This window comes from Mustelus asterias, chromosome 16 (genome assembly GCF_964213995.1).
Source record: "Mustelus asterias chromosome 16, sMusAst1.hap1.1, whole genome shotgun sequence".
Lineage (NCBI taxonomy): Eukaryota > Metazoa > Chordata > Chondrichthyes > Carcharhiniformes > Triakidae > Mustelus > Mustelus asterias.
The window spans coordinates 53,324,160-53,351,734 of record NC_135816.1 but is presented as its reverse complement, the minus strand read 5'-3'; the positions used below and the strand labels follow the sequence as shown (position 1 = coordinate 53,351,734).

At 41.3% G+C, this 27,575-nt stretch overlaps 1 protein-coding gene across 1 annotated transcript in view; it reads right to left on the bottom strand.

Annotated features, from left to right (window-relative positions):
- Positions 1-3,467: 3,467 nt before the first annotated feature.
- Positions 3,468-27,575, bottom strand: part of ablim3 (actin binding LIM protein family, member 3) — a 276,638-nt gene continuing 252,530 nt past the window's right edge. The window contains exons 15-23 of the mRNA XM_078231125.1: positions 27,179-27,313; positions 22,375-22,451; positions 20,166-20,313; positions 15,337-15,366; positions 13,790-13,848; positions 11,711-11,771; positions 11,175-11,182; positions 5,615-5,695; positions 3,468-4,244 (exon numbers count right to left, since the gene is read on the bottom strand). Of these exons, the coding sequence (XP_078087251.1) occupies positions 4,131-4,244; positions 5,615-5,695; positions 11,175-11,182; positions 11,711-11,771; positions 13,790-13,848; positions 15,337-15,366; positions 20,166-20,313; positions 22,375-22,451; positions 27,179-27,313 (713 nt within the window). The 3' untranslated portion in view covers positions 3,468-4,130. The remainder of the gene's footprint in view (positions 4,245-5,614; positions 5,696-11,174; positions 11,183-11,710; positions 11,772-13,789; positions 13,849-15,336; positions 15,367-20,165; positions 20,314-22,374; positions 22,452-27,178; positions 27,314-27,575) is intronic.

The following is a 27,575-nucleotide window of genomic DNA, read 5'->3' as shown; positions in this document are numbered from 1 at the left end:
CCAGGTTCGATTTCCGACTCAGCTCACTGTCTGTGCAGAGTCTGCATCTTCTCCCCGTGTCTGCGTGGGTTTTCTCCGGGTGCTCCGCTTTCCTCCCACAAGTCCGAAAGACGTGCTGGTTAGGTGCATTGGCCATGCTAAATTCTTCCTCAGTGCACCCGAACAGGTGCTTGAGTGTGGCGACTAGGGGAATTTCACAGTAACTTCACTGCAGTGTTAATGTAAACTTACTTGTGACACTAATAAATAAACTTGAACGGGTCCAAACAGGTTACTTGTCAGTATGCAAATTCTTCCAACACACCTGATAGCCAGCTGTAAGAATGGAAGAGTTTCCTGGTCAGCTCTACTGCAGAAGGAAATAACAAACTACTGCAACCAAACATAATCATGGACCAATCCAATGGAAGTCTATGGTCACCAATGCCCTCATAGGGTATTGTAACTGGAGGAGGATAGCTAATCTAATAGGATGACACAACATACATTATGCCAAGTATTGAATTGTGCATCTGTGTTCTTCTCAGATAGTGGTAATCTTCAGCAGTGCAAGAAATATATAATCAGTCCTGCTTGGTAATCATAATGACTGTATATCAGATTTCCCTCTTTTGGTCTTGCTGATGTCGAACCCATTCCCAGGTTTCCCAGTGATGGGGGGTACATAGAACACAAAACCTCATTGACAACTCCCACCGCCAGCCAATGGTGGGCTGCCTACGTCACCGCAAAATATGCTGCGGTGGGTGGTGGGGGCATGGAAGATCTCACCCAAAGACTGTATACCATACTGAAAACAGCTAATGTGGAATACTTGGTACATGAGATAGCAGGAACATTGCCCATTCTGAAGCAGATCTGGCAGGGGTTCAAAGTTTTCAGGTAGCACTAGGAAACAGAATGGTCAGAGCAGTTACCATTACCCAATGGACAAGTGAGCTGCTCTACCAACAAAGAATATAGAATCATCATAGAATCCCTACTGTGCAGAAGGAGGCCATTCAGCCCATGGAGCTTGCACTGACAACAATCCCACCCAGGCCATATCCCCGTAACACCACCTATTTACCTTGCTAGTCCCCTGACACTAAGGGGCAATTTAGAATGGCCAATCAACCTAACTTGCACATCTTTACAATGTGGGGGGAGGGAAACTGGAGCACCCAGAGACAACCCACATAGACACAGGGAGAATGTGCAAACGCCACACAGACGGAATTGAACCTGGGTCCCTGGCGTTGAAAGTTTATCCCCGGAATTCAAAATAACAAAGGCAGGTGATAATAAGAGAGAATATAGCGTTTTATAGGTTGTCATTTTTCACATGATATCCTGTGAGGTTTCAAGCTTTTGATAGGCATGGTTCTCTTTTCCTACTAGCAAAATCCAGCTTTCACCAGGAATTTCCAGGATGCTGTTGTGCTTATAAATTCATCATTCAAAAATGTTATGATTTTACAAGACTTGTTCTCCATTTAGAGGAGGTAATGTGAACAACAAGAATGGAGGCTGGTACAGCCAGGAAATTCCATTAAACGGTTGCTAGTATTTTAAATCAAGTTTTATTTTAAACTGAAGTGTCACACTAATTCCCATTCAATCCTTATCTGCATGCCCCACACATTATGTATCTCTGCTAACAGGAAACAGAAAATACAGTAGTGCATCACATTCGTAATATCAGGAGCAGAAAATATGGTATGAACATGATTATACATCATCAAAAATATAACCCCTTAACAGCCCTCAGCTTCAGGTTATCTCTGCTTCCGTACAGTGTTTGTGCTGTGTAAACTTTATAATGTAGTGCAGAAAAAAATTATCATTCCACTCATAAAATTACCCAGGACTTACAAATGTTTAACCAGATGTGCCATTGACATGTCATGAGAAAGCTCACAAGATATTTTTAGCATAATGTTGCACAATTCTGTCACTCAGAGAAGCAGGAAGTGTTAAAGTAAGTTATCTTCTGAAAGTGTTCCTTCGGTTAATAGAATTATGTATAATATTTATAAAGAAAATCATATTAAATAATCTCCAGTATAATATTATGTACATGTAAATGGTTTTAGTAAATAATATATCAGTGGGAATTAGAAATTTATGAGTCTTGAATTTAACAATTTAAAAGTTTGATCATTCACGTCCAAAATTGGGTGCATTATAACATCTCGTGTTGAAAAAGTTGTGTAATGCTAATACACAATGAATTATCAGTCATTTTCATGTTTGAAAAATATGTCCAGAACGGAAGTTTAAACATTGCCATGAGCCAAGTTATCAATTGACTGTGTCATGCACCAGTACATTATGAACTTTCGGGCAATATTTTAAAACTCTGAGCAAAAGCAGATTAAGTGGCCACTGCAAAGCATTTGAGTTTTAGCAGTATCAACTCCATTCATTTGGGAAAATCAGCCCTTTGTTTAAGCCCTTTGTTGTGTGTATATTGGCTACTGTGTTCTGTACAATAATTACAACAGCAATGACACTTTAAAAATACTTTACTGGCTGTGAAGTGCTTTGGGATGTCCTGAGATCATGAGATGCATGATAGAGTGGCACAGTGATTAGCACTGCTGCCTCACAGCACCAGAGCTGGGTTCAATTCCGGCCTTGGGTGACTGTCTGTGTGGAGTTTGCACATTTTCCCTGTGTCTATGTGGGTTCCCTACGGGTACTTTGGTTTCCTCCCACTCTCCAAAGATGTGCAGGTTAGATGGATTAGCCATGGTAAATGTGCAGGAGAGAGGGCCTAGGTAAGATACTCTGTCAAGAGAGTCGATGCAGCGTTGATAGGCCGAATGACCTCTTTCTGCACTGTAGGGATTCAAAAAAGAATACAAGTCACTCTTTAGCTTATTTTCTTTCCAGGTCCTTCCCAGAGCTGAACACAAAAGTCTTAAGCTCTGAAGTGGACTATCTTGTCATCTTAAAAAAAAATAATGAATCCTCTCCAAGCTCAATTATCTTTCCCTGCTAAGCTTTTGGGGTGTTTCAAAAATTATCAGTAAGATTCATGGTAGTTCCTGGCTGGTAATAGTTCCATTGAGGCCTTATGGAGGTCTACAGAGTGGCATTCCTGGAGTGACATTCCTGCACCGACTCTCTTGACAGAGTATCTTACCCAGGCCCTCTCTCCTGCACATTTACCATGGCTAATCCATCTAACCTGCACATCTTTGGACAGTGGGAGGAAACCAAAGTACCCGTAGGGAACCCACATAGCCCAGACAACCATCTTTCACATCAGCAAGAGGGCAGTGGAAAATCTGTGTCTCCTCACCAGAAAATAGGGTAGAAGTGGGCAAAATCCTGGCGGGCTGGGTTCTGCCTCAAGTTCCAACCAGATTTCCCCACTTTCCACTTTTGATCCGTGCTGGAATTCTGACTTCACAATCTCTACATCAATCAATTGCAAGTTCACACATTGTGGCTGAATTAAAATGAGCACAAATCGTTTTAAGTCAAATGTACATTATTTATTTATCCAGCAGAATACAGCAATTGACAATGAGAAAACAATTATGGGCTCTATACCAGCTGAGAAAATAATGTCAATAATTTCAGTAAATTGTATAACTTATAGAAGTGTTAAACTGCAAGATCAGAATGATTCCCATTTAGGACAATGTGCACAAAATCTATTTCAGTAATACATTATATCTGCAATACGGTCTTCTCTGGAGCTTTTGTCATTAAATCATTCTGCTTCGGTTATGTAACTTAAATGTAATTTGAAGCTTGCAGAAGGAACTGATATGAAAAAGCAAGACTGAGCAAGAAAGAAGAACCCCAAAAGATAAATGAAAAAAGAGACAAGCGACAAAAAAATCCTAATTTATTCCAGAATTCCAATTTTAAACATGAAACTGGGCATGTGAAACATTCGTTCCAAGAAATATGATGATTAATGGATTATATCATAACATTTCTATGATATAATGTTAATATGAACCCACAAATAACCAACATTTGCAAAACATCCATAGATACGTGTAGTTTCTTAACATTATATAATATGTAAACACTATGAACAGATTGTGTGATTAAATGCTCTGTATACTTGGGTAGTCATGATCTTACTATTACTGTTTTTTTGTCTCTAATAGGATTCTAATGTGTGCCTAAAAGAGCCGTGCATGTTTTTTCAATTCGTTTCTTTTCCACAATGCAAGTCGATCAAACTCTCCAAGTGTCATTCCAAACACGCGGTAGAAATCCTCTGGAGATAAGTGACGCTGCAAAGAAACAAAGAGAGCTTATAAACATGAGCAGAAGTGTATTGTTTTCATGCTGAAATTAGCTGCTGCATACATCGAGCATTGCATTTGCAGCCTTCCTAACACTGAATGGTGCATTTATCTATTAAAGTATCCAAAGGGGTGTAGCTTTATCAGTGCTGTCCTAATATAGTATGTGCCTTACTGGGAAGTAGTGTACACTCTGTAGTGTGTGCATTGTGATAACTTATATCATCAGTATATTTGAAAATAGGGAAGTGCCTCAGATACTAAATTTGATCTTAACCTCTTCCATCTTTGATAAGCCAGATGTCCATCCCTGCTTTGAACTATATAGCACCAGCCTTACTGAAATTTTTGTTCTCCAATATTAGCCACAGAAATGTTAGAAATTGAGAGGTCACTAATTCCATAGCTTAGTGACTGTGGCCAATAACATTTCATATAACTTAGTCCTCATCGTATCAAGAGAATTGACTCTGGATGGAAGAAGCCAAGACAAAATTAGATACCTACCCAGATATTTTGGACCTTTTTCCATTCAGTGTGATGTAAACAACAGATACCAATGTGTTGCATCACTTAGAAATCTTAAAAATGCTCCTGATATTATTCAGAAGCATTTAATAAACCAATTGGCCTCAAAATATATGCCAAGAGCTCCTGAAGAATGTTAAATCATTGAGAAAGGCAGATGAGTGAATATCAATACCATTCCTTTGCATTACTCCATCTCCAACACAACAAGTGCTGCAATAGATGTTACACGATTCAATTCAAAAGGCAGCATTGACAGCAAGACATGGCAGGAGCAGAATAAGAAAGAATAATTGAGTGGAAGTCAGTCTACATTAGTCATAAAAAGGACAAAAATGATCTGCGCCACTACTTAATGATTCAAAGCATTAAAATATTCATTATTTTATCCAGGTTTGACATTATTTTGTGCTTTCAGTTTAAATTACTTTATGTAGAACAAATAGATACTAGATAGGGAAATTCCTTCCCTCCTCTCCTGAAGGGTTATATTGCGGAGATGCCGGCGTTGGACTGGGGTAAACACAAAAGAAGCCAGTGGCTTTTGCTACCAAATAAACCTGTTGGACTTTAACCTGGTGTTGTGAGACTTCTTACTGGGTTATATTGCCACAGACGCTGGAATCATTTCTTTTATTTTAATTGGCCCTTTTTATGTACACAATGTCATGTGGTTTGGTGTAAACCAAACACAAATCCAGCATATTGTTTTCATACAAATGTATTTTTGATTGTTGTTTCTTGATCCTGGACTTTGACATTATGCAAGTACATGAAAATAACAGGATCATTGAGGTATCGTAGGGATACTATTGTTTTACATCACACACCTCTAATCTTGTTCTGTCAACATCTTTTGGTAACTTATTCCGACCTCTGGTGGTTACCATTAGTAGGTGAAATGGATAAATCTGGAAAGAAAAACAGAACTTAATCAATTGTATTTGGTGTAGAATGTAAATAAGAAGAACGTTGGACTACAGATAATGGTGAGAGGCTTTGTTAATCAGTACGATTATTAAAACAAGTCCCTTTTCTGCTGCAACGCAAGTGTCTAATAAATGTGGAAAACATGCTACACAACATAATGTGATCAATGAAACCCCTTTCAAAACAACAGCTTGTAATTATTTCTAGAGATTGTTTTCCATGGAAGGGTCTTTAAGTTCAAAGCAACTTCTTCCATAGAGGATGCAAGCATATGGTTATCCAGAAATGTGGTAGCCAAGAATGATCTGTTACCATGATAACTCAATTAAAATGTCAGAGAGCCCTGGCACATAAGCCTTTGATTGTTTCTGGCTGTGAACTCTGGCATTGTCAATGCTTACCTTCCACCTAACAGACTATTCCCGTTCTTGGTTATCCTGTCAGTTGAGATCCTAATCTGTCTGAGGCGGCACGATGGCACAGTGGTTACCACTGTTGCCCCACAGTTCCAGGGACCCGGGTTCAATTCCCAGCTTGGGTCACTGTCTGTGTTTGCGCATGGGTTTCCTCCAGGTGCCCCGATTCCCTCCCAGAGTCTGAAAGACGTGCTGGTTAGGTGCATTGGCTTTGCTAAATTCTCCCTCAGTGTACAGGTGCTGGAATGTGGCGACTGGGGGATTTTCACAGTAACTTCATTGCACTGTTAATGTAAGCCTACTTGTGACTAATAAATAAACTTTTCTATGCCGACTTGCTTATGAATTACTGGAGGGAAGAAATAAAATTTGGCAATAGCTGTGACTGCTTTGCTAATTGAACCACAACTAATACCATATCAAATAGCTATCTTAAAGTGCTATAACAAAACTATGTTTAATGGTATAACATTTATAAATTAACTTTAAAGCAAAGTTAGCAGCATCATCCGTGAAAACAAAACACAATGAATTTTGATTAGATCGTTGCAACAGGTATATGAGAATATTATATTTGTTCAGGTGTCCTGTTGAAATTGTTCTGAAACAGATATCTAAAGCCAGCATTGGCTGATCTTCCCAAGTTATATGGCCCAGTGCCCCTAACCCTCAGTAAAACCTGTTGGAGGCGAGAAGCTTATGGTTCCAATTGCATCAAGTAAGGGAATCCTGCTCTACAATTTCACTTTTAAATGAAGACCCAACTTCTCTACAGCTGTCAAAACAATGAAGGTTTACGTTTGCAAGTGCAGTCAATGGTGGGAAAACCTTCAGCTTCGAACACAAGAGTGCAAAAGTGAGAGTTGTGTTATTTTAGTGTTACTAACAGACGGTGTGGTGCAATGCTGTTTGAATAGGAAGTATGGTGCATCAGAGAATGTCTTGTGTTACACAACCTTTTAGTGAGAGCCTTGTTGGTACATTGTAACCGTAAAACATTTCTCCATTGTTTAGAGATTGTTTATAAAATGGTAAACAGACTTTTTTGGGTGAAGAAATTTATTGATGTAATATAAAGTCTTGTGAAATATGATTTCGTAGTGTGATATTGTAGAGTCTCCAGCACACAGAACATCTGCTGATGCACAGAGAACTCACTGACAATCAGCAGCTAGAAGACAAAAATCCAAGTCTATCACCAACGCTATGCAGTTAACTATGCCTGTTGATTGCAATGCAGGCAGCATGCCAAGTTTGTGCTGCTTGCTTATTTGAATGATCTCTACGTGCAACCAGCACTCACCATGCTGTTTTTTGGCTAGACACATCAGCCGGGGACCAATATAGTCAGTGGTTTGCAGCACTTAAAAGTAGCCTGCCTTGCTTAAAGCTAGTCTGACTGGAGCAGGTGCTGATATTCTCTGAGTAGAAGGTAAAATGAGGAATGGTCGAAGAGGGGAGGGAGCAGCCTCCAAGGTTTCAATGGAAGTTTCTGTGGAGAAGATGGAAAGGAGGAGAGATATATTTTATCAGAAGAGGTCCTGAGGGCCTTCAAGATGTTCATTGAGAAGGTCAATGGCAGGAGTCTAGCTCCGAAAGCCTGGGTCCAGTACCACAAGAGGTTCAAAGACCTTACATGATTGTTAAAGGTCAAGGGCTTCAAATGTCAAATCCTAACAACTGCATCACTAGCCTCTGCCAACTGCAGAAATCACTACAAGTGATTCACCAACCAAGAGTGTCTATCAGTCTGGACTCATACTCGACATTGGTACACATCACCTCAACCTCACACACTTTTCGCTGCCACAAGTCTCACACAACTTACCCACACTGCCAGCCATTCAATCATGGTAGGGATTTAATGGAAGTCTGTGGGAGGTTGCCCAGCAAACCCTGTTGGGTTATCAGACACTCTGGGTAAAATTTTGCCATCCGGGAAATCGTGGCAGGCGGAGGCTGGGGAGGGGGGCTGGGGGAGCATGCAAAGGTCTGTTGACTTTGGGCAGGATTTTCCTGTCTTGGGGTGATCGCGACTGGAAAATCCCATTCTCTATGCCTGATCGAGGCACCCATAATGAAAGGGGTGGGGTGGTCACTGAAAGCCACTCCCTTGCCCTTGTCTCTGCACTCCACCCCACCGTGACATCCACCCCGCAATCCCCATCCCTCCCTCACTCACCTTTTGCCTGGGGTCCCAGGATGCCTCTGAGTCTCTGCTGAGAGCATTTCCACCAGCTATTACTGCTCTCATTGGCGGTGACAAGTAGCTGTTGGCCTCTGATATTGTGGGCACCTTTCAGTGAGCAGGACCTCTGCCACCGGGGACGCAATCACGCGGGCGACCCGATGGGGGCATGGAATTGAGGGCCTTGCTGCCGCTTATCCAACCAGTGGGCAAGTCGCCCATCAGCCTGAAAAAAATCCAGCCTATTGTTCCTGCATGTTATAATCTGGGCTAACACATGATTGCTTGTCATATTCACACATGTCCCAGATCTCCCGTGGAGGGCACTGTGCTGCCTTTCCATTGAGCACAAATGGTGCTATAACTCAGCCAATGTGCCAGAAGAGGATGAAGGAGAGGCTCCAGAGACACTCTGAAGCTCTCTTTGAAGTGCAGCAGCATTGGCCTGAGTGACTGGGCCTGTTTGCTCAGAATGGCAAAAAATATATCTTTCAATCTACATTACGTTTTGAGTCCCAACACCTTAATAATGAGACAGACTGACAGCGGAGAAGGAAAGAAAATCCTGCACTCTTGGTCCCACTACTTCCTCACGTACCCGAAGATCTGTGGGTCGGAAATCGGCCTGCTCATTCACATGAAGACTCACGGCAAAAACAAGCAACCCTGAATGGATGCTGTCTATGAATCAAGGGACAGCCCCTGCTGATGGCCACAAATCAGTCTGTAGGCAAGTGTAAGTGCAATCAATTGGGATCCACATTCCTTTGCCTCCAGCTGCAAAACATGGACTGGTTTCATGAGCATGGCTAATGAATCAGAGAAGGAATATTGTCTTGAGCTTCTTATCAATATAACCTATCTTCACAGTCCATGATATTGCTACTGCAAATAACTCATCCTCTTGCAGCTTAATGCTGTTAATTTTTAAATTCATGGCAGAATCATGTCTCATTCACTACAAAGTTTTCTAAAGGGCTGAACGAACTATACTGGATTGTTTGGGGAAATCCCAGAATATGTTAACATGAAAGGAATGCAATTAATTTCCAAGTATGGTCTATGCAAGGTGCTTGATAGGTGCTAATAAGAGACTTGTAGCAGCACTTGCTATTACAAGGGATCCAGCTGTGTGGACAGAGTGACTAAGGGGTGCAATGTAAAATTTGGGATAACTAGGATATTCTCAGGTCAGCAGGAATTAGGTAGTGGTATTCCCTCGGGACCCATGAGGAAAAGTGGAAGAAATTGAAGGAGAACAAACAAAAGATCGGAGAGCGTGCAGATAGGAGGCCAGTGCAACTCAAGGCAGAGAAAACAAACAGTGAAAGGAAAAACATCTTTGATGGGAAGATTATTTTTATCAGATTGGTGGAACAGCTAAGATCCCGTGGTCCTGTGAATTTTTAATGGTGGGAGTTCAGAAAGGCAAGGCCATAAAAGAAACAAATGGGATTCTGGGTTTTATATACAAGGACATTGGATTAAAGAGCAAGTGATGCTGAATCAAGACATTGATTAGGCCAATGTTGGAGTACTGCGCATACTACTGTACACCATATTATCGGAAGGGTATTATAAATATGGAAAAGGGAACAGCAGAGACTCACTGGAATGGATCAGGAAGGAAAGTTGTGAAGAAAGGCTAGAAAAACCGGCATTTTATTTACTGGAGTACAGAAGACTAATCCAGTGAAGCTTTTCAAAATTACAAAAGGTATTTAAGAGGATAAATAGTAAAATATTTCACTGGTTGGCAAACTGATAATTATCACAAGAAAAGAGGTGAATTAAATGATTTTTTTCATATAGGGTTATAAGCACATCAGAGGCTGAAGCATAATTCAGTGATTTTAGGCCTTGAGCAATTATAGAGTAGCGAGGCTTTCGATATTATTTGAAACGATTCACTCAGCAGTTACTTTGAGTAATGTCATTTCAACATGAGTTTTAAAAATGGATCATTTTCTTTCATAATAAAGTGAAGGATTAACACATTTGTGTTGAAAAAAATGGGCAAGGAATTGCCTCAGGAGGTAGATGTCAAAACAGAGGATAAGAAGTGATAATCAGTTCTGATTCTGTAATAGAAATAGAAGACTTCTAAATTATAGTCCTTCATCTTTCCGGGCACCAACTTAATCATATTAGTGAGAAAGTCACTGACACTGCATGGCAAGAGAGTTCATTGAATCTCTACAATGCAGAAGGAATCCATTCGGCCCATTGAATCTGCACCGACTCTCTGACAGAGCATTTTACCCATGCCCACCCCCTCCCCTGCACTATCCCAGTAGCCCCACATATTTACCCCGCTAATCTGGTGGCGCATCTTGGGATACCAAGGGACAAGTTAGCCTGGCCAATCCACCTAACCCGCACATCTTTGGACTGCGGGAAGAAACCGGAGCACCCGGAGGAAACCCACACACACATGGAGATAATGTGCAAACTCCACACAGTCACCCGAGGCTGGAATTGAACCCGGGTCCCTGGCGTTTTGAGGCAGCAGTGCTAACCACTGAGCCACCATGCTGCCTCAAATACATGAATATGCAGATGTAAGTAAATAATGTATGACAAACATCTTCAACTCACTCGTACTCAGAAAATCTTTATATTTTGGGATGGCGTGAAATTATCTGAGATTATCATGTAGGGCATTGTTGATTTTTGTTCTTTGTTCTTAATATCATTACATTTTTGCTGTTAAGTTGGAGAGCATTGGTTAGCAATCAAGCGTTACATATAATTATTGTAAAGGAATCAGTGGCAATGGTAGAAGGCATTTCCTTTCTCTCACTCATCATTGCAGGGATGTATCGAGGGCCACAGGCTCCAATCTGCAGTCCTTACCTTGTATTCTGTAAACAAAAGAGAAGATATTTTACATGAAACAGAACAAAAAACAAAGCCACACAAACAGAGTTATGTGTAACTGGCACCCCTTCTACTATCTAGAGTTAAAATTCATTACTGCTCCTGTAGTGGTTTCAGGCATTGAGAGACAAGTGTTCACAGGGACACTGATAGAGCAACATTACATGTCATTAAACCACCAATATTTTGAATCTTTGACCCTTTCCATCCCTTATCTCCAACCTGGTGCACTGCAATGCATACTGATGGTATGACTTCCTTATCCTCATTAAATTTGGGATAAAATATTAAAATGTACATATAATAATCCTGACAGTACAGAAATTCTTAATCACCTTTAGCTAATGTGATAGGGAAGAAAAAGACATTACCTCCCCTTTTAATTGTCAGTAATGTGTGTGCGCATCGATACACTTAACGTTTTAACAATACAAACAGATCAAAAGATTCTTTTTTAGTCTTTAGTCAAGTATTTTATATTTTATTTTATCCAATCAATCATATTATCTTACCTCTCATTCCCCAGTTAACAGAACTGTCGTTATCATATTGGAATATATCCGCACTCTGAGGCTAAAGCAGCGGAGGTTGGTGTTGGGGGAAAATAAACAACCTGTTAGTTATTTGCAGTTTAAAATAACATTAATTGAACTGTTTTTTCACCATCCCAAGCACTGAAATATCGTACTATCTTCAAGACTGGTTTGATCAATATAATAAAGACTTTGTATTACAGCGCTACCTGCTTTCATAGAATCATAGAATAGAATCATAGAATCCCTACAGTGCAGAAAGAGGCCATTTGGCCCACTTTTAATGTCTAATCATCAAATATTCATTAAGTGCAGTAAAATGTAAGTCTACAACACAGGTAATTCCACCTAAATTAAACTTGTCAGTCACAGACATCAAAGCCAAACTAAAACGGTGTCAGTGGAATACCCTATCTCTTTATTATATATTATACAAGTGGAAATGAATTTCAAATAATTTGTTGTTACATATCTTTTTACAAGAATCTAGGCTATTGTGTGTGACATTATTTCAATAAAATATGCAGCTTTATCAATCTCTATCTTATTCCATGGACGCTGGTTTATCTCCTGTATCGTGTAATAAATTACAAAGCAGTCATTTTCAATTTCTCTGTGTGGGAGACTCCCTCTGGAAATTTTGACTCTCTCACATGGATTCCATGTTCTCACCTCTGAAAAGCACCATCAACCATTCAAAGGAAAGCACTGCTTTCCTTGCCACTGTTATTTGTAATTAATAATAATTATTCATTATTAGTAAACAGCCGCAAACATACAAACAAACAGATGAATTAGGAGCAGGAGTAGATCAATCAGCCTCTCAAGGCTGCTCCACCATTTGATAAGATCGTGGCTAATTGTTTGGGATCTTAACTCCACTTTCCAGGCCACCTCTTATAGAATCACAGAATCATAGAATCCCTACAGTGCAGAAGGAGGACGTTCGGCCCATCGAGTCTGCACCGGTCACAATCTCATCCAGGCCCTATTCCCGTAACCCCACATATTTACCCTGCTAATCCCCTGACACTAGGGTCAAGTTAGCATTGCCAATCAACCTACCCCGCCATCTTCGGACTGTGGGAGGGAACCGGGGCACCTGGAGAAAAACCCATGCAGATACAGGGAGAACGTGCAAACTCCACAGACAGCGACCCGAGGCTGGAATCGAACCTGGGTCCCTGGCACTGTGAGACATCAGTGCTAACCGCTGTGCCACCGTGCTGCCCTTTGTTACATACTTATAGAGAATGTGAAATTAGAAATTCCAATTATAACAGCTTACAATTTCTTTGATATATTCAGAGTTATTAAAACTGCATGTTGTAGACATTGACATTTCTCAAGTCACGGATGCTAGCTGAGAGGCAGGTGAGCCCGAAATTTGAATACCAGCTGGATACTTGGAGCAGGGAAAATTGCATTATTTAAAATATCTTCAAAAGGGTAGGGGTGGGGATTTAAAAAAAATAATTGATGGGATGAGGGCATCATATAAATAATACTATTGTTTTATTCTTTCATGGAATCTGGGTGTTGCTGGCTAGGCCATCAGTTATTGCCCATCCCTAGTTCCCTTGAGAAGGTGTGGTTAGCTTCCTTCTTAAACCACTGAGATGTAGGTACTCGCAAATTGATTCATATTATAGAATCCCTACAGTGCAGGAGGAGACCATTCGGCTTATCGAGCCTGCACCAACTCTCTGACAGAGCATCTTACCCAAGCCCACTCCATCCCTGTAACCCCATGCATCTACCCTGCTAATCCCCCTAACCTACACATTTTTGGACAATTCAGCATGGCCAATGCAGTTAACATCTTTGGACTATGGGAGAAAACTGGAGCACCAAGAGAAAACCCACACAGACACAGGGAGAATCTCCACACAGTCAGTCATCCAAGGCTGGAATTGAACCTGGGTCCCTGGCGCTGTGAGGCAGCAGTGCTAGCCACTGTGCCTGACAGAAGCACACATCATTTACACTGAGTGCACATTTTCACTTTCCTTCTTTAGAGGCCGAGCTAACCGTAAGAGGAATTAAATTCAATCTTACCCTGTGCAATCCATTTCTCATATAGGCAGGAAGAGAAGCTGATTTGGAAATCAGTGGATCTGTGATAAAATAATAGTTCTATTAGTTGACCGGGTGTATTGCGAACGACCAAGGTAAAACCAAACTATCCTATAAAACAACAAAAAAATGCCCGAGACTGATAGCTGGAGGATTACATTTCGTGCTTTTCTTTCAAAGTCTGAAACCCAGGGTAGAAGTTGCACAAGTGAATTTATACAGTGTACATCCTCTTGAAACCACTAGATGGTGCTTAAGGTTAACATATTGAGGAATCCTATTTCAACCAATCGGCAGAATAGAAAAGCACGAGAAAGTTAACAGATTGATGTTGCATGAAGTAGAAATTTCTTTGCTCACCCTCATTAATTGAAGCAATCGCAACGGAGGAGGTTCTTATCGAAATTCAGATGTTAAAGAGAATTATTACACCTTTTTAAAAACATTTTGTGCATAAACCTGACTTGCTACTTGTAGAAAAATTGCAAATATGTCCTTTATTAAGGAGGTTATAATCTGGTTTTAAATAGCGCACAGCAGAAGTCTCACTCCACCTCCTCCAATGTGTTGCACAGATTTGAGTGAAATCTGGGCAGGGCACGTCTATGAAGAACAGCAGACAGAAGGGCGACACTGTCGCATGTGCCATAGCAGCTGGGAAAAGGATCTGGATATCAAATGAAGGAACTTCTATCACAGACACGCAGTAGAAGGTCAAAAAGTGCTAAGCAAATTCAAGGGGCTTTTTAAAAAAACAATGTTCAGCATTGTAACAAAGATACAGTAATAAGCTGCAAAAATAATAGGCACAGGTATTACATCGAATTGTTTCATGTGATGGGTCTCTCCGTGATGAGACCAATAAGAACCTATTCACGTTATTAAAAAATGTTAGTCACAAAATGGTCAAGACAATTCTGCAGATATGTTACAAATGGCTTAATGTTAACGACAGATCGTGATGTTCAGTGTTTCTGAAAATTTAACCATGAAATGGAATATGCATTGTGGCATATCCACATCCATCACACAAACTGCCAATTCATATTGTATTGGTAATGAATCCTACACAAACATGTGATGAAATGTAGTACATACCTGTGTAATAAAATGCAGCACATAATTAAGTGATGAAATGCAACACTAAATTATGCAATGAAACATAGCGTGCACTATTAAACCGCCCAAAAAAATGTAATACAGAATTATGTGATGAAATATGTCTATGTTTGGAGAGAGTATGGCAGTCAGTCCAGAAACAGCAATTGCATTATCCAATTGCTCTTATTAAACAAACAGAATTAAAATTAGGCTCGTAATAATTCCAACTAGTAATAACCTGCCCAGTACTGATATGCATGCAGAAGCAACTCTAACAGCTGTGTAGCGTGTGTAAGAGGATATAAGACTGGTGGAGTGTTTCTCTAAAACAATGTTTTCAGATTGAAGCAACAGTTGTAGACTGTTGTAGAGGGGGATTCCTAGAGATATCAAAATTTGGGTTTAACAACAGACTGCCTTTTACTCACCACTGTCGCCCATATATGTTCCTCTGGGAGCTGCAATCAGAGGATTTAAAGGAAATTAGAATAAGGCAGGGGCATTGCTTCTCCTGAACCGTCTTTCTTACCAAAACCTGTTCCAAATGCTTTACCAGTAAGCATATTTTTCATGACTTAGCACTAATGTGAATTGCAGAAAATAGATTATTTTTTATTGTTTCGAGAAATGGGAAATGATAATACAATTAAAATTATTCAATTGCATAGCAACTGCAAAGTTGCTGCGAACAAATGCAAGATAATTATTGTGTGTCGCAATATTTTTTCACTGAGGTATGGAAGAGGACATGAGTGCGATGTCCGGTACGTGTGCGTAAAACCATGGTTAATGACATCACCTACATAACTGGAATTCACATTACTTGACTGGCTTTAAAATCACTTCCTTCCTGCAACTAAACAACAAAAATGAGTGGGGAAAATATAATAATTGAAAGTGCACGGGAATTATTCAGGCTCAATGCTTTGTGTAATTTCAGGTGGAATCACCTGCTCTGGCTGGTGTAGAGCTTGGAGGTGGGAAGCTAAGTGAGACGGCTTATGGTCAACGAATCGCACCATCGGCAACTGAAGACCTTAAATGGCCAGCTAATCATAGAAACCCTACGGTTCAGAAGCAGGCCATTCGGCCCATCGAGTCTGCACCAACCACAATCCCACTGTATCCCCATTTAGTTACCCTGCTAATCTCTCTAACCTATCTCATCCCGGGACACTAAGGGCCAATTTAGCACGTCCGATCAACCTAACCCGCACATCTTTGGAGTGTGGGAGGAAAGTGGAGCATCCGGAGGAAACCCACGCAAACACGGGGAGAACGTGCAGACTCCACACAAACAGTGATGCAAGTTGGGAATCGAACCCAGATCCCTGGAGCTGTGAGACAGCAGTGCTAACCACTGTGCTACCGTGCCATGCTTTATTTCTTTGGCAAAAGGGCTTTTACACAAGAGATTAGGTGCAGTGTCTTGTAAACGAGCATTGTAATGGAGCAGCAGGCTCCAACTGCTGAGGATCCAGGTTATGTCATTCTGCAATGAGCACTGTAATGGAGCAGAAGGCTCCAACTGTTCAGGATCCAGGTTATGTCAACCTGTAATGAGCATTGTAATGGAGTTTCATGTACTCAATAGAATGGCTGAACTACTCAATAGAATGGCTGAACTGTTTTAAGGGCTTCATCCCACTTTACCCAGCTGCAAGTGGGCTGGTAAACCTGTGTGGGCCACCTGTCACCTCGGTGGTGGGGAAGGGGGAGTGGGGGGGGGGGGGGGGGTTGTCCTTCCAGCAGAGCTGCTGGCCTCTGATTGGCCAGCTCTTGCTAGGCAGGGCATCTGCCCTTGGAGTCCAGACTCATTTGTTTTAACGGCCTTGCCGGTGAAGGTCCTCACTGCTGAGGATCATGTGTGGTCCCCATCAATGGGGATCAGATGTGATGGTAGGACCGGAGGCTATTGAGGCCCCCCAGGGTGGTTGGCAGCAGGGGGCCCATGATGGGGGCAAGGCCTAAGGGGAGGAGTGGGGCCACAATGGGGTGGGGCGAGGGGGAAGGAGGGGGCGGGGGAGCTGCACACACTACAATTAACGAGTCTGTACCGGCTCTCTGACTGAGTGTTTTACCAGGCCCTCTGTGCCGCCTTACCCCCTCCGTAACCCCACATATTTACCATGGCTAATCCATCTAACCTACCCATCTTGGGAGACTAAGGGGCAATTTAGTATGGCCAATGCACCTAACCTGCATATCTTTTGAGTGTGGAACGCAGTGTGGAACCCATGCAGACACGGGGAGAATGTACAAACTCCACACAGTCACCCAAGGCCGGAATCAAACCCACGTCCCTGGCACTGTGAGGCAGCAATGCTGAACACAGTGCCACCGTGCTGAGCTGCTGAGCCTTTCCAGTATTTGCTGTTTGTACTTCAGATTTCCAACATCTTTTCACTCTATCCATGACGCTGATTCATTACAAGCTGCAATTTCTGAAGGTTTACTCTGAATAATCCGCAAACCATATTTTCACACGTCTGAATGGAATTGCAGTGTAATTGAAGGCTGATGAGTTTTCTTTCATAATTTGAAAATGTTTTATTGATTTGGTTTGGAAAAGTTCTCAAGTGTTTGAAGAATCAAACTTAAAAAAAAAACACATTTGATGTGAAGGTCATTCATGTAGTTTACTGCCGCTGTTCTAATGCTATGAGCAAGACACTGGGGAGTCAGGATTACTCATGGTAGCCAGTCTTCAAATATCTGAGGAGTCAGGGTTTATATTCCTTGTAATTGATTATTGTGGCAGTGCCAAATGTATATTAGCTGCACACACAGATCAAAGGGACCAGTCAGCAAGAGGACTTTGAACATTTGTTAGTTCTGTAGGAGTAATTCTGAAGTTAAAAAAGGAACTTGTTCATCGGCAACTCTTGACACAGAATCACAAACAGAGCTCTGATGAAGGGTCATTCAGACTCGAAACGTTGGCTCTATTCTCCCTCCACAGATGTTGTCAGACCTGCTGAGATTTCCCCGCGTTTTCTGTTTCTGTTTCAGATTCCAGCATCCGAAGTACTTTGCTTTTAAATAGTTCCTCTTATTTTAGTCAGATGTGTCAGGGGTCGACCAGACAAATGGTGCAGAGTGTCAGAAAGGAAGATATTCACTAGAAATGCCCATTTCTAATTAAATTAGGATCTCCTGTTCTGACTGAATAAGCTCTGTATTCAGGACTTTTGCATGTCCATACAGAGGTGAAGGAGCAGCTGTAATCAGCTGCAATGACCTCTAATAAACTAGACAAAGCAAAATTATAAACATTTCTGAACTACAGAATTGCTTAAAATACTTGACATAATTTAGCAGTGCAATTCAAAAATCACTAACATGATTCAGAATCCCTTTTTAAGTCCTCATGTGCTATTCCCAATTTCAAAGCTGTGCCTATAGATTTCCAAATAATGTATTTTATGTCTTCTTTCCTCCCCCTCCACTCTCTTCAAGACATTGATACTTTGCAGGAGTTTGGTTTCACAAGCTCCAGTCACCCTGTGGTCCTTTGCCAACTGACCATTAATCACGTGTGACACTTGATAGTGAGCGTTGAATATGAGGAAGCCTGATTCCCTCATTATCCAATGTATTCTTCCAGCAGGGGCCACTAAGAGCAACCAGGAGTGAGAATCCTGTACAATACTTGCCTCTGTAACCAAGGGTTGATGGAAAGGTCAGGGTGGCGGCACGGGGGCCAGACCTTGTTGGAGGGAGGGTGGTGGGTAACTAGGCACCCAAAGTTGGAAGGAGGCTGTTGATGGAGGTGACACCCACCCCTCCTGCCATCCCCTCCTTCCAGTCCGAGGCCTGAAACAGGGTCATCTTCTGGGTTTCCTCCCACACCAGCTTGAAAATTAAGATGGAAAATAGCCCTTAAGCCATTATTAATTGGCATTTACGTAAAGTAGCAGAGAGGTCAGGATGGATGGGCAGGAACCCGATGGGAAGCTCATCCAAGGAACTTTACTGCTGACATGCTAGTGCAGGAATATAAAACGTGAAGTTTATTAATGCATTAGTGGATGGACATTCCCCAATCTGATTTTGAAAACTACAGGATGAAAACATCACTGGATGACATTTCATTAGTTTTATTAACTTCAGTGTCAGAATCCCTTAAAATATTGATGTTCCTTGATCTGGATTCTGATTAAAAAGTGCTTTTGAAGTAAAAGCTTGATTGCTAGAAATTGTAGATTTTTAAATGGCACGAGGAGCATGAGCCAATTCTCTGGATTACTGTTAGGAATCATAGAATCCCTATGGTGCAGAATGAGGCCATTTGGCCCATCGAGTCTGCACCAACTCTCTCAAACAGTATCTATTCTGGTAATCCCATGCAATTACCATAACCAATCCACCTAACCCACACATCTTTGGAATGTGGGAGGACACCGAAACACCCGGAAGAAACCCACGCAGACATGGGGAGAACGTGCAAACTCCTAACAGACAATCACCCAAAGCCAGGATCGAACCCAGGTTCCTAGCAGTGCTAACCACTGTGCCACCATGCTGCTGCTATCAGAATCTCCACTCATTGGGTGAATTTTCCTGCTTCTGTAGAGGCGGTTTAGAAAGTGGAATGAGGAGCAAAGTCGTAATATAATGCAGCAGGCCGGCTACCTGAAGTCCTGCCTCCAGGCCACCTTGTCCATTTAAGGAACAATTGGAGAAAAGGTGATGGGTGTGGCTGCGATTTTACTGACAACTGATAGGCCCTGACTGAGACCAGAACTCAAATTCAACTCTACACAGCCTTCACGCCACCCTGGAGACCATCGACATCACCTCTCTCTCACCACTGGACCCACTGAGATGGAATCATTGTGGTCCCCCTCCACAATGATTGCCAAACAACAGTGGTCATGTTTGAAGTTTAATTTTTCTTCATCTTGAAGCACCCTCGTGATCTCCTGTCTGCCTCAGCAGTGCCCACCTTTCCTGCTGGAGCTGCCAGCCAGCCAGCCACTACAGTGGGCTCGTCTGGGCCTCCCACTTTCTTGGTCTGCCTGCTGTCCTTAATTAATCCAGGCTTCTGGAGTCAGCTTTTTAATCGGTTACTTCCAGGAAGATTGCAACTGATGTCCCCCCCGCCACAACAGCCACATCCAGGATTCTGACTTGGAATTGAGACTGACGTCGGGATTGTGACCCAACCAGGAAGATAAGCCAGCACTTTTATTTAGGAACATACTGAGGCTTGGTTATAGAACCTACAGGTAGACATTTATTTTCAGTTACTTACATCCATTCATTGGGGAATCGTAGCCTACGTTCTGTAGATACTCCCTACTTGTTGTGGAGCTGCGTGACGACCAGGGGTCATTATCATAAGTCCCTGATCTGGCTTTCATCTCCTCCTTCAGAATCAGTCGGTTAATGCCGCTTTGTATCTAGAACAAAAGTGATAGATTCAAACATTACCCTTATTGAAGCCTTAATTTTGATCATCTAATCATCTCATCGGCACAATTATCTCCACCTACCAAAGAGCAGTGCTGATCAATTAATATGACAAGAGCATGTTAATAATGCATATTCATTAATATCAGTGAAGTCAGTAGTGATACTGACTATTATACTATTTGGTGCACATTGACCGCATCTTGCACCAGTAATTTATTTGAGGTTGGAAGCCACAACACAATATTTATATCAATACTCAGATAAAAATATATCAATGTAATGAACACTGGGAAACAATGTGTATAACGTAAATATGGGTTTTAGCTTCTCCATTCCCCAGAAGCTGTAAAGAGAAAAGTCCTTGAGGTGAAGTCGCAGTTCAATGAAACTTGAATTGAACAGCCTATAGATTTTAAATCTAACCATGACGGAATTAGGATTGATTCACAGTGGCCATTAATTTTAATACGTTTGATTTGCTGGAAGTCCTGCTGGGCATCTACCTCTGCAATGTAAAGAAACAACAGCAGCTTCCAGACCTAATTGGATGATACTGTCGAAATATATTTTTTATTCATAAATGCAGCTCTCTGAATTCAGGGAAGAATGAAGATGTGGTAAGGGCAGTAGCAGTCTGAATCCAGAAGAATTGCAAATGATGGTTGCTGGCAGACACTTTGACATAAGCCATTGTGCTAGAAAGAAGCAGTATTATACTGTTGAGATGGCAAGGATTTTTTTTACAGTATTAGGACAACACCCATACAATTACCAGTAATGATGGCACCATGACTTGTGGGCAGTATCCCAGTCATTTCAGCGATTTGGTGTGCTGTTGGCAGCTGCCTTGTGTTCTTCATATTTTAAAAAAATGCAGAATTTCACCACTTTCTTCAATGTGTGGAAATTGGAATTGACTTTCGCTATCAAGTAATAAAAGTGTGATTTTCAAAGGGATATGAGCATGTTGAATAGGTGCTGTCTGTACCAGATGGAGATTGCTACTTTTGAAGGTAAAATGTCTGTTCTGCTCTCAGCATGATGATGTTCTGAAAAGCACCAATTTTGCATTCTGCAGAGACTGTCATTATCAATAGAATTACAAGCAGGATATCACTGGTTGCTGGAAGAAATGCATAGGTATTTAGGGTTTCTGTTGGTTTAAAATTCAGATTTCATTTTCTTCCGTCAGCTGAGTACACTACAGCAAACACTCTTCTCATTTGTTCATTGTTAAAAGTAAAAACTATTTTCATTTGGGAATTCAAAAAAATAAACTAGAGTTATGTTCAAAGGACTATACCCCAGCATGAGCTCTGGTCATTCGTGCCGGTCTCGCTGCAATGAACAGGGATTTGGTGAGCGCCAATTTCTCTGTCCTTGCTTGTAGCGGCAGTAGGGTGTGAATGACTGGAAAGTTCCAGCCATAGTCTTCAGAGGATCAGGGGGAGGAAAAGATGGGTTTGAAGAAGCAGGAGCAAGGTTGTTTTATAAATAATAGGATTTGACATTTTCTGTACATTTTCCAATTTTACTTCATAATGGGTATTTTTGCTGAATTTCCACTTGCGTTATTGATTCATGTTTTTACTTGTATATATATAGTCTTAAATTTTCTGGTCCCACCTACTGCAGGAAATGTCATGGGGGGGTGGGGGGGGGGTGCAGATAATTTGACAGTCCGTTAACCTCTCGGATAGGAGGGTGTGACCACTAAACCCCACTCATTGTGTAAAATGCAGTTTTGATTGATAGTGAAATTTTTCAGAATAGATCTTTGCAAGACATCTTTCAATTCACTATTTTAATTCTTGGTTGAGTTTGCATCAACCAATATTCATTGGAAACTGTATTTGGGGCTTTTGGGATCTTCTTGATGTTTGCACATGACATTAGTAATTTAAGATACTTTAGTGTGTAAATGGATTTGTCCTTGATGTACATCAAGATCAATCGATAATGGAAACTCTATCCTTCTTAATGCCCGTATCATCTTTTGCATTTGGATAAGTATAAGCAGAAACTACAGTGGAGATAAAAGTTCATACCCTCTGAATACCCTGGTCCCAAATATTTTGGCTATCATCCTCCGCACCAGATGAAGATCTTCGACTCGATCTAGATGCTGAAAAACAAAGCACATTTTCAAACAGCCTTTTCTAATCAACAGACTAGGAGGGGAACGAAATAAGAACATGAACACTGCTTTGTTGGCCCATTTAGCTCAACGCTCCTCTCACTCTTTTCTTCTCATGTATTCTTTATTCCGCAACTCCATCACACCTCTAACCCTTTTTTCTCGTAAATAGTTATCCAATTCCTATTTAAATTATTACCAAAATATGGATGGCCACTAACCCTTTTATTCAGGATCTCCCTGTCAACAAAAAAAGACAATTTTTTTCCCCAATTCCGTTACACGCTCACAATCGATCTGTTCCCCATGTCACTTCTGTGTGACTCATTAATAGGCATTTTTACTAAACTCTTCTGTAATTGTAAACACTATGTAAACCCCTATGTAATTGTAAATACTGCATCCTATCTCACTTCAAAGTTCCCTGCTCCAAGGAGAACAAATTAAGCTCTATCAATCGTCTTTTACGGTTACTGGAGCTGTGCCCATTGTCAGATATCAATGGTCCCCATATGTTTGAACTCTTCGTGATATGGTTCTGCTTGCTCCGACATGACCTTCGCTTTACCCTCTGACAACTGCTGTGATTTACTCGAAAGTGTATTTATCACTGCACATCGATGCTACAAAGAGTCTATTGTTTCTAAATGGTATTTGCATTTACCTTTGGCTCAGATATTCTCCTGTGAATTAGGCGGTTAATCTGCTATAATTCAGAATCACTCTGTAGCACAAGCCACAGATTAATAATGATTAATTATGGTTGTGTAATTCTGCTCTGCTGTAAGTGTTTGTTACACAAAGATGAAAATAGAACCTATGGGACGCAGGTAGCTCTCAACTGTACACACTATGCAAAAAAAGCAGAACATTATACAATAAAAGACGATTTAAGATCTCAGCAGGATACTAATTATGAAACATTTGTTCAAGAGCAGAGAAAGTACACTCACAAAAATATAACAATTCAAAAAACTTGAAACAAGAATCTGGAATGAAAATGTGATGAATGTGGGTCTTTACAAGAGGTTATGTTTTAAAATGTCTCTTTGAACTTAAGGTACAACATCTGCATAGGGAGATGATAAACATATTAAACCTCATATTAAACCACATGATCTGATTATGATGGGAGAAAGAAACCCAAATCAAAGCCCATTGAAAACCAAGCAACAGTTTTCACATCTTAACACAGAAAAAGGGACACCTGCTTTTTGAAGACGGACACGGGGATATGGGGCTGGATTTTCATCTTCAAGACATAGTCCCAATTCGGGAAAATCGCAGCCTAAGTGCACATACCAGCAGGAAACCTGGAGGGCTTCCCGCTGGTATTAGCATAGATGCTAATTTATTCACAGCATACAACCCACTGGCCAGCCCCGCTCTTCCAGGACCAGGCTGCCATTTTTAAATGGTAACCCATTCGCCACGCTCGGAGACAGACCACCCCTCCCACAAAGAATAAATGTTAAAATGGTTTGGAAGTGAAGCCACAGGCTGTCAATCAGGATTAGACCACAATGTCCAAATTGTGGTCAGGATCAATGGGGTACTTGAGGTGCATTCAACCGTGAAGGGAAATCAAAATAAACACAGATGGCTAGAGGATGATAGAAATCCACCGAGGTGGCAGATGAATCTTTTACAAGGCACTGTACATTGAACCTGTTACAGATCAAAGGCTTCAAGTGCAATGGAAAGGGTTTCAATGATGCAAGTTGGTGTGGGGGGGTGCCTCTCATTGCTGAGGTGTTGGTGGCGCTTCCTCAACCCTTGGGGTCCAACACACTAGCTCCTTGCTTGTGAGAGCCTGTACCAAAACACACCTGCTGCTGATCCCACTTCAGAGGTGGACTCAGGCTGCAAAGCCCATTAATTGAATTTAAATTTTTGGTTTTGAATATGCATCGGTTTCCCGCCCATAATGGGTAGGAACCAAATCGGGGCTCGCAGCACTGCCTGGAAGGGTTGCAGCAGGTTTGCCATCTGGCACAAAAACCGCTTTTCCGCTGACTCCCGATTCTCTATCGCGATTTGCGATTGGATCTAGCGGCACCAGAGAATCCGCATCCCCATATTGTTGAAGTTGGGAATTTCCTAACTAACCAACCCCAGCAGAAAGTGCTTAATCAAACCCAATTTTCACTCCTGGGTGGGATGTGGGGGTGGGAAGATAGTATTACCCATGACCCCGGAAGCAAATCAGAGTCAGCCACAAGGGCAGTCGAGTGTCAAGGCGGTCTGTTTAAAAGGCCTGCTTTGATTCTCTGGCACTTCACCCCAATTGTTTGCTTATATTTTAGATCCTTATCCCTCACAGCTCTACCCACTCCACATGACACCTCTATGCTAATGGGAGGGGAGGCATGGGTTGGCAGGGAGGGGGGTATATAGAAAATTAGTAAGGCCTTTGGACCTTACCTTCAAAAAGGTTCCTGAATCCAGGAGATGGTTCATGAATCCCCTGAGGGGCTGTGAACCACAAGTCACTGAGAAGATAGCCTGACTCCACAAATATTGTGGGGGGATGGGCAACCTTACCCCCAAATTGGAGCCAGCCAGGTTGGGAGCGCATGGTGTTGGCATACTATCTGCACCCTTGTCCTGGAATCGGATCCTGTCTGCCAATTTTAAATTCCCCCCACAGCTCCACTCTGACATGGGCATGAAAATCTGGGTGAAATGTTTTTCATGCCAATAACTCAGTAGGATGCTTGTAAAAGTTGGTTTTCCATTTGAAAGAAAGGAGACGGTACTGATGGGACCTTTGGAGAGCTAAGGAACAAGAAGTGCCCAAAGTGAGACTTGCTGGTTTATAAATTTATTTGATTTAAACTTTATTTAGCCAGCTGGGTCAATGAGAACCAATTCTCATTGATAATAATGACCTGGCCAAGAAGCAAACACCACAGCAACAGATATTACACTATAATACAATTCATTTAAACACTAACAGCAATAAAATACAAATTATCAGTTAAATAGAATTGACAGTTCAGCAAATGGAGGCCGAGACGTTGAGCGTCTTCAAGACAGAAATTGATAAATTCTTGATTTCTCGAGGAATTAAGGGCTATGGGGAGAGAGCGGGTAAATGGAGTTGAAATCAACCATGATTGAATGGTGGAGTGGACTCGATGGGCCGAATGGCCTTACTTCTGCTCCTATGTCTTATGGTCTTATGGTCTTATGGTTCTGGACGCTCAGACTGAATGGAGGTATTTTCGCAGGACATCTGAGGATTCAACCCGGCAGGGAGGTAAGCCTGCTGGAAAACTGCGATTAATTTGGGATTTAATCTTGTATTGTGTCATAGTTACCAATAGCGTGATGTAAAATAGAAATGTTTCTTAAGGGACATTTGGGTTGCAAACCTGTTAGTGAGGAAGTACCTTTACTTTAAATTGGTGCATTCATTGCCTGTTAAGCAATATTTAGCAGAGTTGATTATAGTTTGTTAGCGTAAAATTGTTATGATGTGAAATCTTGTCCTCTGGTTCTTTTCATCAGTTGCTGAGAAATTCATCTCTTTTTGAAAAGTTATTGATCATTATGGGGACTGTAACAAAAAGTATAGCCAATTGCCTAATTATAAGCCAGTTCTGGCCTTAAGATAAAAGATACTTTGTGCCAATCTATTATTGATTAAATCCCTTGAGATTTACAATTTGTTTCATGTAACATTCTTCAATGCTAAACCTCCTAAAATGTACAAAACAGTCACTAAACTTACAGAGGAATGCATTTGCTCTGGTTGCATTTAACTGTTAGAGACACCTAGGTTTCAGTTATATTGTATGCTTAATTCCAAAAAATCATTTATGTAACAAGAGTGCATCATGAGATGCTTCACAGATTCTTGACACCTCAACATACCACCACACTGGTGGGAAGCTTTACTCCTTCCTCATCAATGAAATTTAACCGTCACAGTTGACTTTTTAAAAAAAATATTTGTCAGCATTTCTAACTTCTCCTTTTGAGGGTGAGAACAGAGCATAGAATTTCATTATCATCTCCTCTTGACATTGCATTGTTCCTTGTGCATTGAAAAAAATTCACAAGCACAGTAATGCCAACACCAAGTTGCCCTAGTGGTTCAGCGTAGTGCTCATTAGCAATCACTGGGGCTGTAATAGATAGCTTCAGTTTTGCTTAATTCATATTTCTATTTAAATAAGCCAGGAAATTCTGACTGCTTATTTCGTTAATATTGAACAAGGTGTAGATTTTCGCACATACTGCATTAGCAGGGTAGATTTGCAATGCTGAAACAAATTCTAGAGTGCTGAAACTGAGTACATAACTATTGAGTTCACTCTTGGAGCAGATCTTGGTTTATGTGATTTAATTTATCTTGGCTACTATTTTGAAAATGTATTTTGTTTTATACAATCTTGTTGCCCACACCACAGTTTCTGGGATGCAGAAGAATGAATGAATTCAGTGAAATCGAACTCTCATTGATGACTTTTTATCGTTTGCGGTTGATAAGAGTCATTCTTTATTCTGACTCATGATCCAAAAAGAGCTTTAATTTCTCCCCTTCGCAATCCCCCCACCACTGCCCCCAACCTCTCTGCTCCCAATCCACCTCTCCATTTATGGTGCTGGATTCTGTTGACACATTTCAGAGCCTTAGGTTTTTTTCCAAGCATTATTATAAAGTACGACCCTATCAAAAGAACATCAGCATCAGTTTATATGCCTACCTTTGGGTGAAGCTGGGGAAGGCCAGTACTCTGACTCTGATTGCTGGAAGATGTCTGGAGAGTAAGCTGCTGGATACCTTGCGGATTGAACAATATCCTCACTGGTTTTGCTCTTTGTTGCTATGTACACATATTCTGAGAAGGGAACAAACCGCAGTGCAGAAAATTATTCTATTTTTTCTTCTCATTCTCCTTTTTTCTCCTGAAGGTTGATTCAGGTTAGTTTATAATTCATATATATAGCTCTCACTCACACTGATACACTCACAAATTGAAAAGCAAACAAAGGGCCTGGCTGATTTACACTGTGCCCTGCATACTTGTAAGGATTGTCCCAGACACCTCCGACCCAGCTAACATCAGCTAAAACAGCACAGATTGGAATAGAACCTATGAA